This window comes from Panthera uncia, chromosome A2 (genome assembly GCF_023721935.1).
Source record: "Panthera uncia isolate 11264 chromosome A2, Puncia_PCG_1.0, whole genome shotgun sequence".
Taxonomy (NCBI): domain Eukaryota; kingdom Metazoa; phylum Chordata; class Mammalia; order Carnivora; family Felidae; genus Panthera; species Panthera uncia.
In genome coordinates, this window is record NC_064816.1 from 33285759 (window position 1) to 33301328 (window position 15570).

Here is a 15570-nt window from a genome sequence, read left to right on the forward strand (position 1 = left end):
CCTTGCCACTAATTTTCCTTTTATTGAAATTACTTTTATAGGGGTCAATTATGTCACATTTACATTTTTAAGAAGATGTAATTCACTCGTATGTTTTAATGTCCATATTAAACTCTGCCAACTGGCACTCCAGCTATTTCCATTTTTTTTTTGGGGGGGGGGGGAATCATACTTCTTTCAAGTCCATATGGTACAGATCTACACTTGTGCGGCAGAGAGGCTCAGGGTGAAAGGAGAGTGGCAGAGAGCGAGAGAAAAAAGAAACAGAAAGAAGTAAACAGAAAAAACAAACAAACAAACAAACAAAACCCAAGCTGCAGCTCTTCTGGAATCTTGACCTCAAAGGACAAGGATACAGAACAGGGTCAAAAACTCCCAGGACTTTATCTTGAAGGGAAGGAGGTCTCTAGGGAATTACGGCACCAGCTCCGAAGTTGAGGAAAAGGAGCTGTCTCAAGAATAGTACCGCAGAAATTTACCCAGAAGGCAGCTGGATCACTGTAATCTGAATATGCTGATCAGCTGGTTGGACCTTCTGCGTAGTTCTCACATTAAAGTCCTTCTTTTGCTTCTCTCCTACAGCGGTTTTCAAAGTGTGGTCCACAGAACCTTGGGGAAGTTCCTGATGTAAAACTATTCCACAACAACAACAACAACAACAACGATACTCTGTTGGGATTTGCACTGATGAAGCAAAACGAGGGAGGGTGAAACTAGCAGCACATTACTGTGGAATCAGAGTCCTGGAACCAAGCTGTACTGACAGTCACTGTTTTCACCACCACATACTTGTAATAAAAAGTTGCCACTTTCAGGTAAGAGTGTCCTTGGTGAACAGTAAAAGAATATTAACTTATGTTTTTTTAGAGAGAGAGAGAGAGGGAAAGGGAGAGGAAGAGCACCAGCAGGGTAGAGGGGCAGAGGGTGGGAGAGAGGGAATCTTAGCCTGGAGCCTGATACGGGGCTTGATCCCACGACATGGGGATCATGACCTGAGCTGAAATCAAGAGTTGCATGCTCAACCAACTGAGCCACCCAGGTGCCCTTTTCAAGAATATTAATTTTATTAAATATCAAGTCTTGAGCACAGGTCTCTTGAATACTCTGTGACCAAACGGCAAACGCACAGAGAGCAAGTCTGGGGCATCCTGAACTCTGGTGGCTCTTCTGAAACAATGCGTTTGTGCAGCTGCAAGCTGAGTAGCAAGCGAAACCACCTGATTTTCCATGGAATATTCTATTTTCTGGGAAGAATGACGGACACACTATGGTCATCCTGACTTCATGATGTGGTGGAAATTTTCTCAACTATGAGTGAAGTGAGGCTATCACTTTGAGGAAAGCAACTGACCGTTGTGTGGCTGATGATAAAATTTATGCTTTAAAGTGAAAATTAGATTTCTGGAAAAGTTGCATCTACCACTCTTGACAACATGCCAATATTTAGACGTCTTTCCAATGAGGATGCTGTGATATGAACAAATGTGAACTTTTTGATAGTGTATGTTGAAATGTGCCAAACTTTGGAAGATCTACATAATCTAATATTTTTCATACCGAACAGTGCAGGATATACATGTATAAAATGCATCTAATGTGCAAGACAGATCAATGGATTTTAATATAAGAGTATCAAAAGCCCACTGAAATAGTGTCAAGTTTCGCCTAAAACTAATCTTTAAAAAGAAACTACTACCTATTAACTTTAGTGTCATACCAATGAAGAAAATTCACAATTATATGAAATGGTTATTAGGAAACCCCCCCATTTTCCAAATAAACATCTCTAAGAAGTCACATTTTTTCAGGCACTTCAACCAAAACAACATATTGCAACAGCTACTATGCAGGAGCCAATAGTAAGCCAGATGCTAAAGGGATTTGTAAAAAGTAAAACAGTCCTGCCATTCTCACTAAAAATTTTAAAAGATATTTTTTATAAAATATATAGCATCTATATTTATACACAAAATAATAGAACACAAAAAAAATGTTTAAAAAGAAGTGTTTAAAAAGTTCCAATTAGTTTTACCTCTTACCAAATTAATTTGTTAATTCAATAATTTAATTAGTTAATTAGTTAATACCAACAGTTCTAACCCAGAATAAACCTTGTGCTCTTTAGGGTCCTCGATTTTAACAAGTAAAGGAGTCCTGAGACCAAAAGGCTCAACAAGCAGTGCTCCCCCAGGATGAATGATTCTGGGAGCAGCCTTTCTCAGTGTGTTTTTTCCCAAAGCACTCCTCTCATGAAAGGATTCAAAATAAAACGGCTCCCCACTGGAATGAGTATGGAAAATCTGGAGAATCATAACGTATGCCATTCTTGGAGACTTGCAGTCCTTGCTACCCTGATAGAGACTCGGAGAAGCACTGCTGTACAGCATCTGTTTCACCTTATTTAATCCAGGGTTTCTTCACATTGTCCTAGGAAGATTGTGAGTGCAAAACACGCTGGTCACCCAGTCTTGGAGAAGGGGTATGGGCGCTGTGGAAATCGACTGTAACTCACCTTCCAGCCGGACCACCAAGGGCACCTTGAGTTCCAGCTCCTGACAGGCTTTGGTGATGCCATTGGCAATAATGGCACAGTTGACGATCCCACCAAAAATATTGACAAGGATGGCTTCCACCTGAAATCAAAAACAGGAAGGTGCCCGTCAAAACAGTGCTAGCTGACATTAGCATTAAGACTCCTTGCTGTTGTTGTTTTAACACAGGTTATAAACTATAAGACAGAAGGCCCACAAGATGTTAAGAAAGTCAAAATTTAGTACTGAATTAGTAAAGGTCAAGACACACCATTACCATATGAACCCCTATTCTTCTATCACTCACTTCTCTGAACTCAAAATGAAATCAATCCCCACACATTTATTATATACTCTCTTCTGGTTTTCTTGTGTTATTGTCTAGAACTGTTTCCGGATGAGTAGGGTCATTTAAAATCTCATGCACTTATTTCTTTTCCCTCCATGATTTATACTCAAATTTTTATCTGTCATGGTACCTTATGGGATATTTCAAAACTAAGAGCCAATTATTTGTTGTTTTGTACTAGCAGGTAAGATTCAAGCTTTTCCATGCTTCCTTAATACCTCTTTGATATGCTAAAGGTACAGTCTCAAAAACCAGAGATAGTTTAATTATCTCAGATAACAACCTTTTTCATTTAAAAAAAAAAAAAGAGCCCCAGAAGAATGAGATACAAGCTCATACCACAAGTAAGAATCGGAGGAAAGTCAAACCAGTAACTGGAATTTTTCAGAAATGTAAATTTAAACTGATTATGTTAACCTGTTTGTACACATTCCATATTCAAAAGCATGCGGGCAAAAAAAAAAAAAATAGACTTATCCTGACTTGATAAATAGGTTTAAGAAAATCCTGTATAATTAACATGAAGAACAAGATAATGAAGAGAATTCATTACCTAGACTAATTGATAACACCCAGAGAAAAAGGCTATTCATCACACTGGAGGCATCAAAATTCCAACAATGTCATCACAATTAAATTAGGGTACACTAAAGCATATATATGTGTGATGCATGCCATTTTCAAATCCTGTCATCTAAATATGCTAAATTTACTACACAAAACATATCGGGAAAGACTGCCTGGTATCTGTTCAGCACTTCACTTTTTAGAAAGTGCCCGTTACATGAACCCTCATTTAAAATTTTTATTCTTGCCCAAACCCTATTCGGTAAGTAAAGTGAGGGTGAGCCCTCTGTAGCTGATAAAGCTCCACAGAGAATTCACGAGGTTACACAGCTCACATGTAGCAGTGGTGAGGCTCGAAGTCAGCTCTCTAGCTTGCCTGCTGATTCTTCATGCATGTCAAATCTCTGAACTTGAATCTTGCAAGCGGTATATACCTGTCCCGAACACAGTTTCCTGCTCTAAAAAATGGGACTAACAGTACCTTGTCTGTAAGGTTGTTGGAAGGCCTAAATGAGGTAATACACGTAAACCACTTAGTACATGCCTGCAAAGTACTCAAAGGATACTTATATATGCATTTATTTGCAACAAGCCATGATGAAAATGGACAGGTTACCTAGATAGCATGTAAGAAATAAGAAAGCCTCGTTCAGTACACTACAGCTATGCTGAATTAGAATATAATGGAAACGCAAACTTACGGAAGTCCAATCAAAAGGTAACGTCTTATGAATAAAATAAATGACCAATATTTTTTCAAACCAATTAGAGGTTGGGGCCACTCCCCAAACAGAAATCTCCCATTAACATTCACAGCAGGCTGACTGGTAAGCAGAAGCCTGCTTTCTAATGACAGCTATTAAATGCTGTTAGCACTGAGGCTTCCTACAGAAGTAGTTTCCAAATAGCTGTGGGATGGAGAGGAACTTGCCAAAACAGTGAAATAAAAAACACTCAAGAGCAATAATGACTCCACGGGGTCCAAGAGAGAAACTTAGTAACTGCTGAGGCTCACTCAGGTTTGTGTAAGGAAAACTAGGCTTTTCTGGTAAAGCACACGTTGGCACCTGTAGACCTCTGCCACATTTCAACCTATACGTTCTTTAAGGATGAATTCAGAGGTCAAAAAGTTCTAGGTGAACTTCTCCTGCCTCATTAGGTTAGGGTGAATTGATCAGTTTCACTCATCTTTACAGAGTAGTTATATCGCACACAACAAACTTATGTGAATTCGCCTAAATAGGTAGGAGGTGGGGAGCAAGAAAAGATACCCATGACCTCCTGTCTCAGTGCTATCGAGGACGTGCATGCCCTGCAGGGAGTGTCAATGTGAGCTCTGGATTGGCGTGTCAATATCTCACAGTGTTTAGTGAGCATCTGGTATTACAAATAGATACACTTTAAAAATACATACTCTTCATTTAACAACTTGTAGCTAAAAGTAAGCCAACCATGTGGACCGGTACAGACCCCAGGAAAATGCCCTCTTTTCCAACAGTGGAGGAATGATTAATTACCCTTGTTCCACTCACTGAGAAATGGACTATTGTTCTCTACTGTAGTTTATTCACCTCTCATCCTGCAACTGCACTCCTAGCAAAGAAGGGTCACCTTTGTGCTCCTCTACAACCGGGGCCATGGGTTTTTTCCATCAGCAGCTAGCACAATCCATGTCGTAGCATAATCATCAAATAAATGGTGGTTTCAAGAGTGAATGAATTAACTTCAATAGATGCTTCATGACCATCATCCTTATACTGGGTACAGAGTTAAGTGCTTAGGATGTGGACATGAATAAGGTTATGTTCCCTGTCCTCAAGGAATTCAGAGACTAGTTTGAGAGCCAGACCAGTAAGTAACCTGGCGATTACAATCCACAGTTAATAGACCCCTTGCAGAGCTAAGGTGAGGGGAAGGCAAAGCCAGTGATGCAGACTGCTGCTTCTCAAGAGGCTTTCTGAGAAACCTCTTTTTTGTTACAGTCAGCAAAGAAAAGGAAAGAGTAGGAACTCAGGTGAAAGGGAGCAGCCATGACGAAGGCAGAGCAAACACCCCACTTAGTTCGTTCGGGACCTACAGATTAAATGGGGATGGAGTTGCAGGTGTCAGAGGTCCAGGGTGAGTACTTGGTTCTTTTTGCTTATTCCTTCTCTTTCCAGAGCTCGGTGAAGGCAAGGTGTCTGAAAGCAGCCTTTCATGAAAGTAATGAATGTTGAGATGAGAAGTATAGCCCACGTGAGAGGGGTGGAGGAGAGAGAGAGAAAGATCAGGAATGTAAAAAAGGAGGGGCGCCCGGGTGGCTCAGTCAGTTGGGCGTCCGACTTCAGCTCAGGTCATGATCTCATGGTTTATGAGTTCAAGCCCTGCATCAGGCTCTGTGCTGACAGCTCAGAGCCTGGATTCCGCTTCAGATTCTGCATCTCCCCTTCTCTGTGCCCCTCCCCTGATCACATTATCTCTCTCTGTCTCTCAAAATGAATAAATGTTAAAAAAAAATGTAAAAATGAGAGAAAGGGAAAGAAAGCAATGAGAAACAAAGAAAGACAAAGAGTTTGACCTATACTAACAAGTCAGGACTTTTAAAAGAACGACAAGACACAGAAGTACACAGACTGCTTAGCTCAGGGAAAGGTGACTGCTTAGAAGACGTGCCTTGCCATACAGCACAGCGAGCAAGATCACCCCCAGGGGTGGTGGAAGACCCCAGTCCACGAGAGATGATGCCATTCTCTTCCACTATATAGCAATTTGCTGCAGTCATGCACTTTAATGGAAATCTCATTTAAAGTTTCACTCTGGACCGATTTCTATAATTAACTACTGCAATCCGCAATCTCAAACTGAGAATGAAATTAAGACACTCTGCAAAGGAAAGCCTTGTGACATCACTGTTATTATTTAGCATGTATAAAGCATGTCCCATTTTCCACGTGTCCGTCACGTGTCCATTCGTTATGACAACCACTAATTGTTCCATGACAATAGCAATAGCAACTTTAAGTAGTCTTTTGTTTTGTTTTCCTGGCAAAGAGAAAGCTAAAAAAAAAAAAAAAAAGGCAGCAGTTAGGTCTATTTAAGTATCAAGAGATTTTCCCGGAAGATTCCTAAGTGCTTTCACCAACAGGCTTCTCCGAATTCTCAGGTGAGAATTACAAGGGTTGCTATTTACTGTTTCACAAAAGTAAAGATCATCTAGTGAGGCAGTTACGGTGCCAGATGCACAGCGCAGGTCCCCGGCCCCCAGACAGCTACTCCCACAGCGAGGTCTGCGGCGGCTGCTGGCAGCTGTGCAGGTGGTCAGGGGGTCCAAATGCAGGGCTTTCAAATGTCTCTGTGTGTCTGGCTTTGCAAGATACCCTCTGCCTGCATATTTGAGTCCACAATTAAAAGTAAAGAATGAACTTCAAAAGAAGAAAAGCGATATAGCCGTTGGTATTTATCAAGCTTCTTTCAACCCCAAATAAACAAAGAAACCAACAGAATCACAGACTAAAACCTTTTTTGGCAACATAATCTCTTTGAGGATCTGATGAAATGAGGGAACTTCAATCTCCTCAACTCACACACACGCTACAGTTTTTGGGGGTAATTTTAGATAAGTCCTGTGACCAAACTCTCCTTTAGGATTTGGTCTCAAAGGCAGATAATGACAAAGGATAACATGTAGCCTGTGTGTGTAGGATAGGGGTACAAATTTCGGCGGAATTGTGAGTTCTTTGCAACTATTATAAAATGCTATGTGAATGTATACTTTTCTGGAAGAAGTGTCCATAAGAATCAAAACTAATAATAATTACAAACAACAAGAGCTAATGTTTACCAGGCATTTAGCAGATGGTAGACAGGATTCTAATTATTTTACATGTATTAACATGTTTAACAAATGAGTAGTATATGAGGTGGGGATAACCATTTTCCCCACCTGAGGCTCATGTACCCGGAGCCTGAGAAGTTGAGTGGTGGGAAATGAGATGGACCACCCCCGGTTGGGATCAAATCATGCAGAGTCTTAACAGAGTAAACATCATGAAAAGGAGTCTGAGAAGCCTTTGGTTTCAAGGCACCTGCACAGAATTCAGGGACAGTGGAAAGGGAATTAGCATTGATTCAGCAACCATATTAAGTTATGTGATAGGTTTAATGACCTCCATTTTATGAGCTGACTGAGGCTCAGAGAGTTTAGGGTCTCCTAGCTGTTAAGAGGTCCCAAGTTCAAACCACGGTCTGTTTCACCACACTACACGCAGGGTTGTCTGGAACAGGTAACACTGACACATACCATACACGTTGGGGCTGGCAAACTTATTCCCTTAAGGGACAGTAAGTATTTTAGGCTTTGTAGATCAGTCTGTGTCCCAACTACTCAACTCTGCCACTGTAGCATGCAAGCTGTCCCAGACAATATATAAATGAATAAGTGTGGCTGTGTTCCAATAAAACTTTATTTACAAAAACAAGTGGGTCGGATTTGCCCTGTAGGCCAAAGTTTGTCACCTTCTGACACAGACATGATTTGATTCGTGGTTAGCCTCAAGTCCACTGCAACCACCACCTCTCCTTTGCATCGTTTGAAATCTCTTTGATAGAACTTTTCACAATGTAAGTCCTCTTCCTTTGGCTCACCATTTTCTTGCCATCACTGTAGCAGTAGCTGATTAAATAAATGTGCCCATGCCAACGTTAATATCATTTCCCTGAAACAAAGTCTGTACCTTTCACAAGTCCATAAAATGTCTTGAATGCCTTTTCTTTATTCTCTTGTTAACATTCTCTTGCTAACTCTCTTTCTAACATTGGCTGGAAGCGAACAAATCGCCTTCACCAATAAGCAAGCCATTTTGTAACGGTGATTGCAAATGCTGAAGTACTGGCTGCATTTAAAACACATGGTAATATCTACAATAAGCACAGTCAGTGCGACCAGTGGGTTTTGCCTCTGCTTATTCTAATTCAGCATGCTAATGTGGTCTCGTTACAGTAGGCAAGACTGATAAAAATCAAGCAAGCATGTTTATATTAGGCAAGATAAGGGCATTTTTTAAATCACAAGTTACTTTAATTCCAAATGTTGTTGCTCTTGTTTAAGCATCTGTTTCTGTTAAACTGCTTTTCTCTTTTTTGTTGTTGTTTTTATTTTCCTGCTGAATTCTAATCATGCCTTCTAATCCATTGGCAGCCAACGAAGGAAAATAAACGGTGAAAGAAATTAGATGCAGCTTGGATAATTGATGTTTGTATGCCTGCCTTTAATAAAAATACTCCGCTAAATTAGAGGGGAGTCTAAATGGATTCAGTCAATAAGGAAGTGATTCAGGTGAGGAATTCAATCTTGGGTTTTGTTGTAAACTTATAAATAAGGCGACTGCTCAGTTCAACTGGGATGAGCTGCTCTGGCTTGCTTTTCTACTTTTGGTTTGTTCTTGGAATTTCAAATTATGTTCTTTTGTGAAAATTTGTGCACTAGGATTGCTGGGTTAAAGCAAATGATACACCCTCCAAATCCCAATGAATGGCATGAGAACAAGAGTATCTCTTGAAAAACTCACCCTCTCACTCTGCCCTTTTAATTTCTTCCATTTCTTAGTAAGTTTACACAACACAGCCTGAATAATCTCAGAGTCAAAAGAAATATCTTTATATACCACCCTTAATATCAAACATTTGGCATTTTTAATTACTCATTCAAGATAAACCCAACCATTTTATTCCAACCCTGGAATCAGTTATTCCAAAACTGATAGCATAGAAATAGCATCTGTAGATAAACAGTATCTGGATGGAGAGCCAAGTTTCCATTGAGCGTGACCTCTGAGAACAGCCAGAATAAACGGAGGGAAATGTCTGATTTGTCCTTGATTTATTCTTCTCTTCCTTAATTCCTTCCTAGTTATATCCTGCAATCTTCTCCTCACTAAAATAAGTAAAATGGTATGGAGGATGAATATGTATTGCATGTTGATTTTCCTAGGTGCTAGTAATCACATACTACCACTGCCCCAGTAAGTAAGCTGAGGCTCAAAGAGCTTAAAATCACTTGTTCAAGGGCACAGAGCTAGGAAACAATGGAGGCATGATTTGGACCAAGTCAGTCTTACTTCAAAGTTCATGGCCTTTCTATTCCTCCCAGCTGTCTCTCTATAGCCAGTGACTTCCACGATTAGTCCAAAGCCCCAACACTACTTTGGCTCTATTCTAAACTTCAAGGGCACATTTCTGAGTCCTATATTCTGGTACCCATGTATTTCTTGCTTCCAAATCCCAAAGCCTTATTAAAATGGATCAGAGGGAAGAGATCTTTACAGTTTTCTGGAGCAACGGGTTTCAGTTCTTTACTATCCAATGTTTCCTGTTCACAGTTAAAGAGCTGTCCAGAGCTTGCTGTCTGCAATCCTTAGATGGGATCGCAGAGTGATGATGATGGTGTAAGAGTGGATCCTGGCCCTCAAAATTTAGAGTCTCTCCTGAAACAAACAGATGTCCCTATAAGACCTCTCTCTGTAGACTGATAAGTCTTCTTGTCATTTCTGTCATGGTGAAAATTATCCCTTTGCCATTATTATTATTACTAGAATATGGAAATATTAATTATTTCTAATTATGATCCATAAAATTCTAATGGAGAATATGCCATTTGAGACATACTGTTGATGTAGATTTTAAGTATTAGGTGATGGAATGGTCACTGCAAGGTGCAGTAACTCTGCAGGGCTATTTGGAGTACTGTGTTGAGAACGAGGTTAGGGTCATGACCTGGTTTAGGGGGATCTGTGACCTATAAGCAATGTCTGCCACGCAGTGGAGGAAAGAGTCAAATCAAGTGTATTATAGGTTTGCCTCCCTAACTTTGGAGTCACATAACACAAACTTTGATAATTAGAACTGATAGATTTAGTCTGTCAACACTGCCTTTTCTGTACAAAAAAAAAAAAAAATTAGTAAGGAAACCTAATTCACATCCAGCATAATGACTACAATCTCATTAATCATGTATGTTTAAGTACATGAAAACCAAAAACAAACAAACAAATGAATATCGACTTCCAGCACTAGGCAGGACAAAGGCACCTTCCGTTATGAATACTGGTTATTTTAATAGGTTAAAAAATACTATGAATAGTGCACCATAGACATTATTATGCCACACTTCCTCTCCAGATGAGCGCCTATTAGAAAGTGAAAGCTTTCTAACATGTGTCCTAAGAAACTCTAGGCCTGTGTAATCCTGTATGAAAAAAGTCATCTGGTCAAATAGTATGGATTCTAGCTTAGGACAACTTTAGTGGACGATCTGTGTTCTAACTTCTACATCCTATTTTACTCATTTTCTACAAGAGTCAAAGGGTTGGAAATTTGATCGCCAATGAATTCAGGAGCTAGTGTACTGAGTGTTTGGATGCCCCAGGGATCTAGGGTCTTTCTCCCCAAGGATACTAATCATGTCACTATTTACATCACATTTATAAGTGGTAAGTAAGTGTCTGCAAAACTGGAAGGCTTTTGTAATCAAGAACACCAACCATGAATGCCAAGGCCACTCCAAGAATGGGATACAAATGTTTCCTCACTTGCCAGCAAACACTGTAGGTGGGGTTAAGTCAGCTATTAACAGGAAAAAGAAAAAAACATCTAAAGATGGAAATATTGGTTGGCATTATAAGCAGGCACAGGAGACAAGAAGTTAAAATGACTGAAGAATACAGATATTTGAGGGAACAGCACATATATTTTTTTTTTTATCCTCTGCAGAGACATTTCCCATATCCTTTTGAACTGAGAATCAGAACCATTGTCAGGATTACAAAAACTACTTGGACATCCAGAATGGCAAAAGCAAGGTTCTTTTTTTGAGTGTCATGTGTTTAAAATAGCTCTTGCAAAAACTTCTATGATGTATAATTTGGCCACAGAGCCATTTCAAACTAAAAGAAAAGAATAAAAACGAACACGGAGGTTTTGGTCTTACCCATTCATCAGGAAACATTAAAGGCTTTAAAAAAAAAAAAAAGAGGCATACAATTCTCACTTAAGAGCTCAACTATCAGAATTGACTGTTAAAAAATATTTTAGTTACAAAACTGCTTTCCCAGGTTAACAGATAATTGCTTTCAAAGCAGGATACTCACTGCTCATAAGGCAATATCTGTATCTTATTTGTAATGGGAATCACATTGGTGCAGACTAAGAATATTTACTGGCACATTCTTTCTGAGTAGTATTTTGTCCAGTCCTCTCAGATTTATGTCATCTTGATGAATGTGAATATGTATGCTCCATCATCATTCATTAGAGAGTTAAAATAGAAAATACCCATAAAATTGGCAACCTGGTGAAAGACCCATTTATTAATCTATAAGCTGGATGTCTACTATCTATTGCTGCAACATAACGGTCTCCACAGGGTAACCGTTCCTACAGGAAAGGTGGAAAAATGCTTCTATGGGTGATTTTGTTGCCTGTATTCACGACTGACATCGATTAAAAAAAATTAGCTAAGCAGACAGAGCCAAAACTTGGGACCACACAGATTCACACTTCACACCATAGAGAAATGAAGATAAATTTAGTTAATAGCAAAACCCACTGTTTCCGTAAATAACAAGTCTAGTGTAAGATGAAGGTGGCAATATAATGATTCTGTGATGCTTCATACATCTGTTCAGATAAATAGATTAGATTATTTAGTTTTCTGGAGAAACAAAGGATTGACAAAAATTCGTATCAAAACCCCAATGGAGAAATATATAACTCAGAAAGTCAAAATGTAAGCTTCAACTAAGATCTTAATAAGTTACAAGCTATTCATTATGCACTAAAATTTACATTAAAATTTTTAAGTAAAATAATTTTAAAAATACATACATATGTTTCTTCTCATAACAGATCTTTCCCATATATTTGTGAAAATCAGTATACTGCCCCAAATCTTTGTCATACATACTACAAAGTATGTATGACAACATACTTCTGGTTTATTTCCTAAAATCCCACCCTCTGTCCATCTTAGTAAAGTGACCCCACCCTCAAACTTCACACCCCTAATGATGGACACCAAAATACTCATTGTATCTACTATGTATGCCTTAACATCAAAAGTTTAAATTCATGTACATTAGGCAAAACAAAATGAAACAAAAAACCTCCAAAAAAGTTACCCATTAAAACATTTGTAATTATAAAAATCAACATCCCACCAGATGTAGGGCTTCTCTAAATTGCCTGGGCAGAACTGGGCAGCCCTGTAAGATTTAATATCCGGAAGAGAGGAATCTACAGAATTCATTTTTCACCTACTAACAGCATCCAATGTCACCGTCGTCAAAAAACACCCTGAGCTATAGACAATATTCTAAAATTACTGATATCACTGTCTGACCTTATTGTAATCTATTGTGTAGAAGTCTGATCTATTTATTTAGCAGTTCAGGAAATGTCAGAATAACATGTCTGGAGCAGATTACTTCCCACAGCCTGCTCAGGATGAAATTTAACAAAACTTTTCACCTCAAAGTGATCTAAATCATTGGTTGGTCACACCTTCTCTCACCCGTAGTTTAACCTTTTATGGACTTCAATGGAGTTTTCAAGTTGTTAGACTTTCTCTACAAAAGAATTCCCAAATATTCTATCCCTTGAGGCACAGGCTCAACCAACTATCAAAAAAATGTAATTTAGGGTCACCTGGTTGGCTCAGTAGGTCGAGCATCTGACTCTCCACTTTGGATTAGGTCAGGATCCCAGGGTTATGGGATCAAGCCCCACAATGGGCCCCATGCTGGGTGTGGAGACTGCATAAGAGTCTGTCTCTCTCTAGCGCACACACGCGCACGCACGCTCTCTCTCTCTCTCCCTCTCTCTCTTTGCCCCCCCACCCCCGCTTGTGCTCTCTCCCTCTTGCTCCCTTAAAAAAAAAAAAAAGATGTCATTTGGGACCTATGGTCTAGATCCCTGTTCCCCTCCTGACCCATCCCACCTTTTCCCACCTTGTTCCTCTCGGTCCTGGAAGGCTGACTGTAGAGACAAATGAATGGGCTCCTTTCTCACTCTGGCATTTGGGAAGCCTTTGATGGAGGAGGGGAGAGTCAGGATGTTTACATTCCTCCAGGTCCTTCCCAGTGAGGTTGTCTTGAGTGGGTGCATCCTTCCACAAAAGATCCCTGATCTCAAGAAAGCCTTCATTATGGACTCTTTAGTTAAGTAACTAGCCCCTTCTCTCTTCCTTTTGGTTTAGAGATATAAGAGGTTCCAGGCCACTAGTTCTCAGTCCCCAGGCTTTCTCTTTTGGTTCTTGTACTCCTTACCCCCACCTTCACTATCCACCTCTCTGTAAGTCAATTCTTCTCCATATACCATGAGTTAAATCAGTAATCGTTTCCTAGTGAGACTGGTAACAACACCCTATTTTGACCAACCCAGCTTGAATTTGAGAAAGTCCATTCATCTGAACCTTGTAGAACTAGAAGGTTAATTGTTTAGTTTTCCCTTCTCCACAACGTATCTGTGGTTAAACAATGAAATAAAAGTTAAAAAAAATTGTTAACACTCACAGCTCAAGCCATCTTAATGAGTATTATCAAATACTTCCTTCTCTGGTCCTTTTTGGGAGATGCCTAACACCTAAGAATCTGAAATTATTGCTCATTAACTGTCTGGATCTACACCCAAGGTAAAGCTGTGAAAGGAAAACAAGCCAAATGCTTTATTATCTTGGGTCCTGTCCATTATAAATGACAAATGATAGCTTGTTAGGTGAAAACGAGCATCTCAGCACTAAAATGGCTTTATTTGGTTTATTAGCTGCAAACGAAAACTAAGGAAGGCCCATCTAGAAGGAGACTTGCAAACCTTATTTTCAGCATAATGAAAGATAGGCTCAATAAGTCCCAATCCCCATGTGGCCTCCCAGCCTGTCTAAAGGAGGAATACAGGTAACATGAAAACAAACCTGAAAAGATGGTTAATAAGTAAAAATGTAGGTCTGCAGCCTTGGAAAAAGATGATGTTTAACTTCCATGAAACTACAATGACCCAGTTGTAAGCAGTGGTCTCACATTTATCTCAAAAGCCACATTATTCTGCTTTATCAAGTAAATAAACGGTATCATTGAGCTGTTAATAGTCAACAATAAAAAGTACCCCAAGGGAATACATACAGGATGGCTTAACAACCAGGAAAAAATATAAGAAAAGAAACAGAAGCACTCAAACTATGTAAAGATCTATATAGCTTTTCTAAGAAGTCAGCATCCCCTGGTAGGTCAGACATGCACGTATACTACTGGAATCCATAAGATTCAGACACATATTTGTTTTTTCTGATATGTCAGAGATTCTTCTTCTCTTCCCTATAACTATAACTGACCTTTATACTCTGAAACACCTGGAGAAAAATAAAAATCCCTTTGTTTGCAGAAACCCATCTCCCCAGCTCCATATCCCACAGCGTGGATTTATTTAATGAGTGTGTATTTTCCTACGTGCTAAGTCTAAAAGGTAATCTTGAATTATTTAAAGTCTGTTTATGTCCTACCAAAGTAGAAGCTCCCTTGGATTCAAAGATGTATTTTTGTAAATGCTTTGAAATGACTCCTTTTTGTTTCTTGTTAAGATCATCCTGAATACCATGTCCAAGTTTTCACTCTAGAAACTTTGGGATAGTTTTCTGACTTGCTCAAGACTGAGTTGCTCAAGTTGCTCAAGTTGACTAAAGTCAATTCCAGTTTCCTGTTTGCCCTGACTGGGTGACAACTCCCACAATGCCCATTCCTGCCACACATGTGGCCTAAAAAGTTTCCTTCCACACGATCCCATCTAGCTACCCTCCAAAGTTCTCATCAGCTAGGTGGGAGGACTATAAGCTCTACCCAGTCAGGTCTGTGAACAGGAATTCCTGCTCAGTTTCATGCTATAGTTCTCTCCATGGAGAGATGCATGGGGGATCTTGAAGGTGGAGGCCCTTCCTATGGCAGATTACACCATGTGACTAAACTGCAGAGTGCCAGCCTTTTAACTGGAGAGAGGGGTTGCACACTCAATGCCTTCAAGGGCCACGGAGGTCAATAAATGAGTCAGGAGGCCCTGGATTAAAACAACAGATTCTGACACACTGAAGAAGACCTGCCTTTT

The 15570-nt window shown here is 39.6% G+C and overlaps 1 protein-coding gene across 12 annotated transcripts in view; it reads right to left on the reverse strand.

The window, feature by feature from the left end:
* The window catches only part of SUCLG2 (succinate-CoA ligase GDP-forming subunit beta), a 326281-nt gene that overhangs the window by 76615 nt on the left and 234096 nt on the right, over positions 1-15570 (reverse strand). For all 12 annotated transcript variants that reach the window (XM_049642683.1, XM_049642688.1, XM_049642692.1 and 9 more), the window contains one exon: positions 2513-2633. In XM_049642683.1, coding sequence (XP_049498640.1) covers positions 2513-2633 — 121 coding nt within the window. The remainder of the gene's footprint in view (positions 1-2512; positions 2634-15570) is intronic.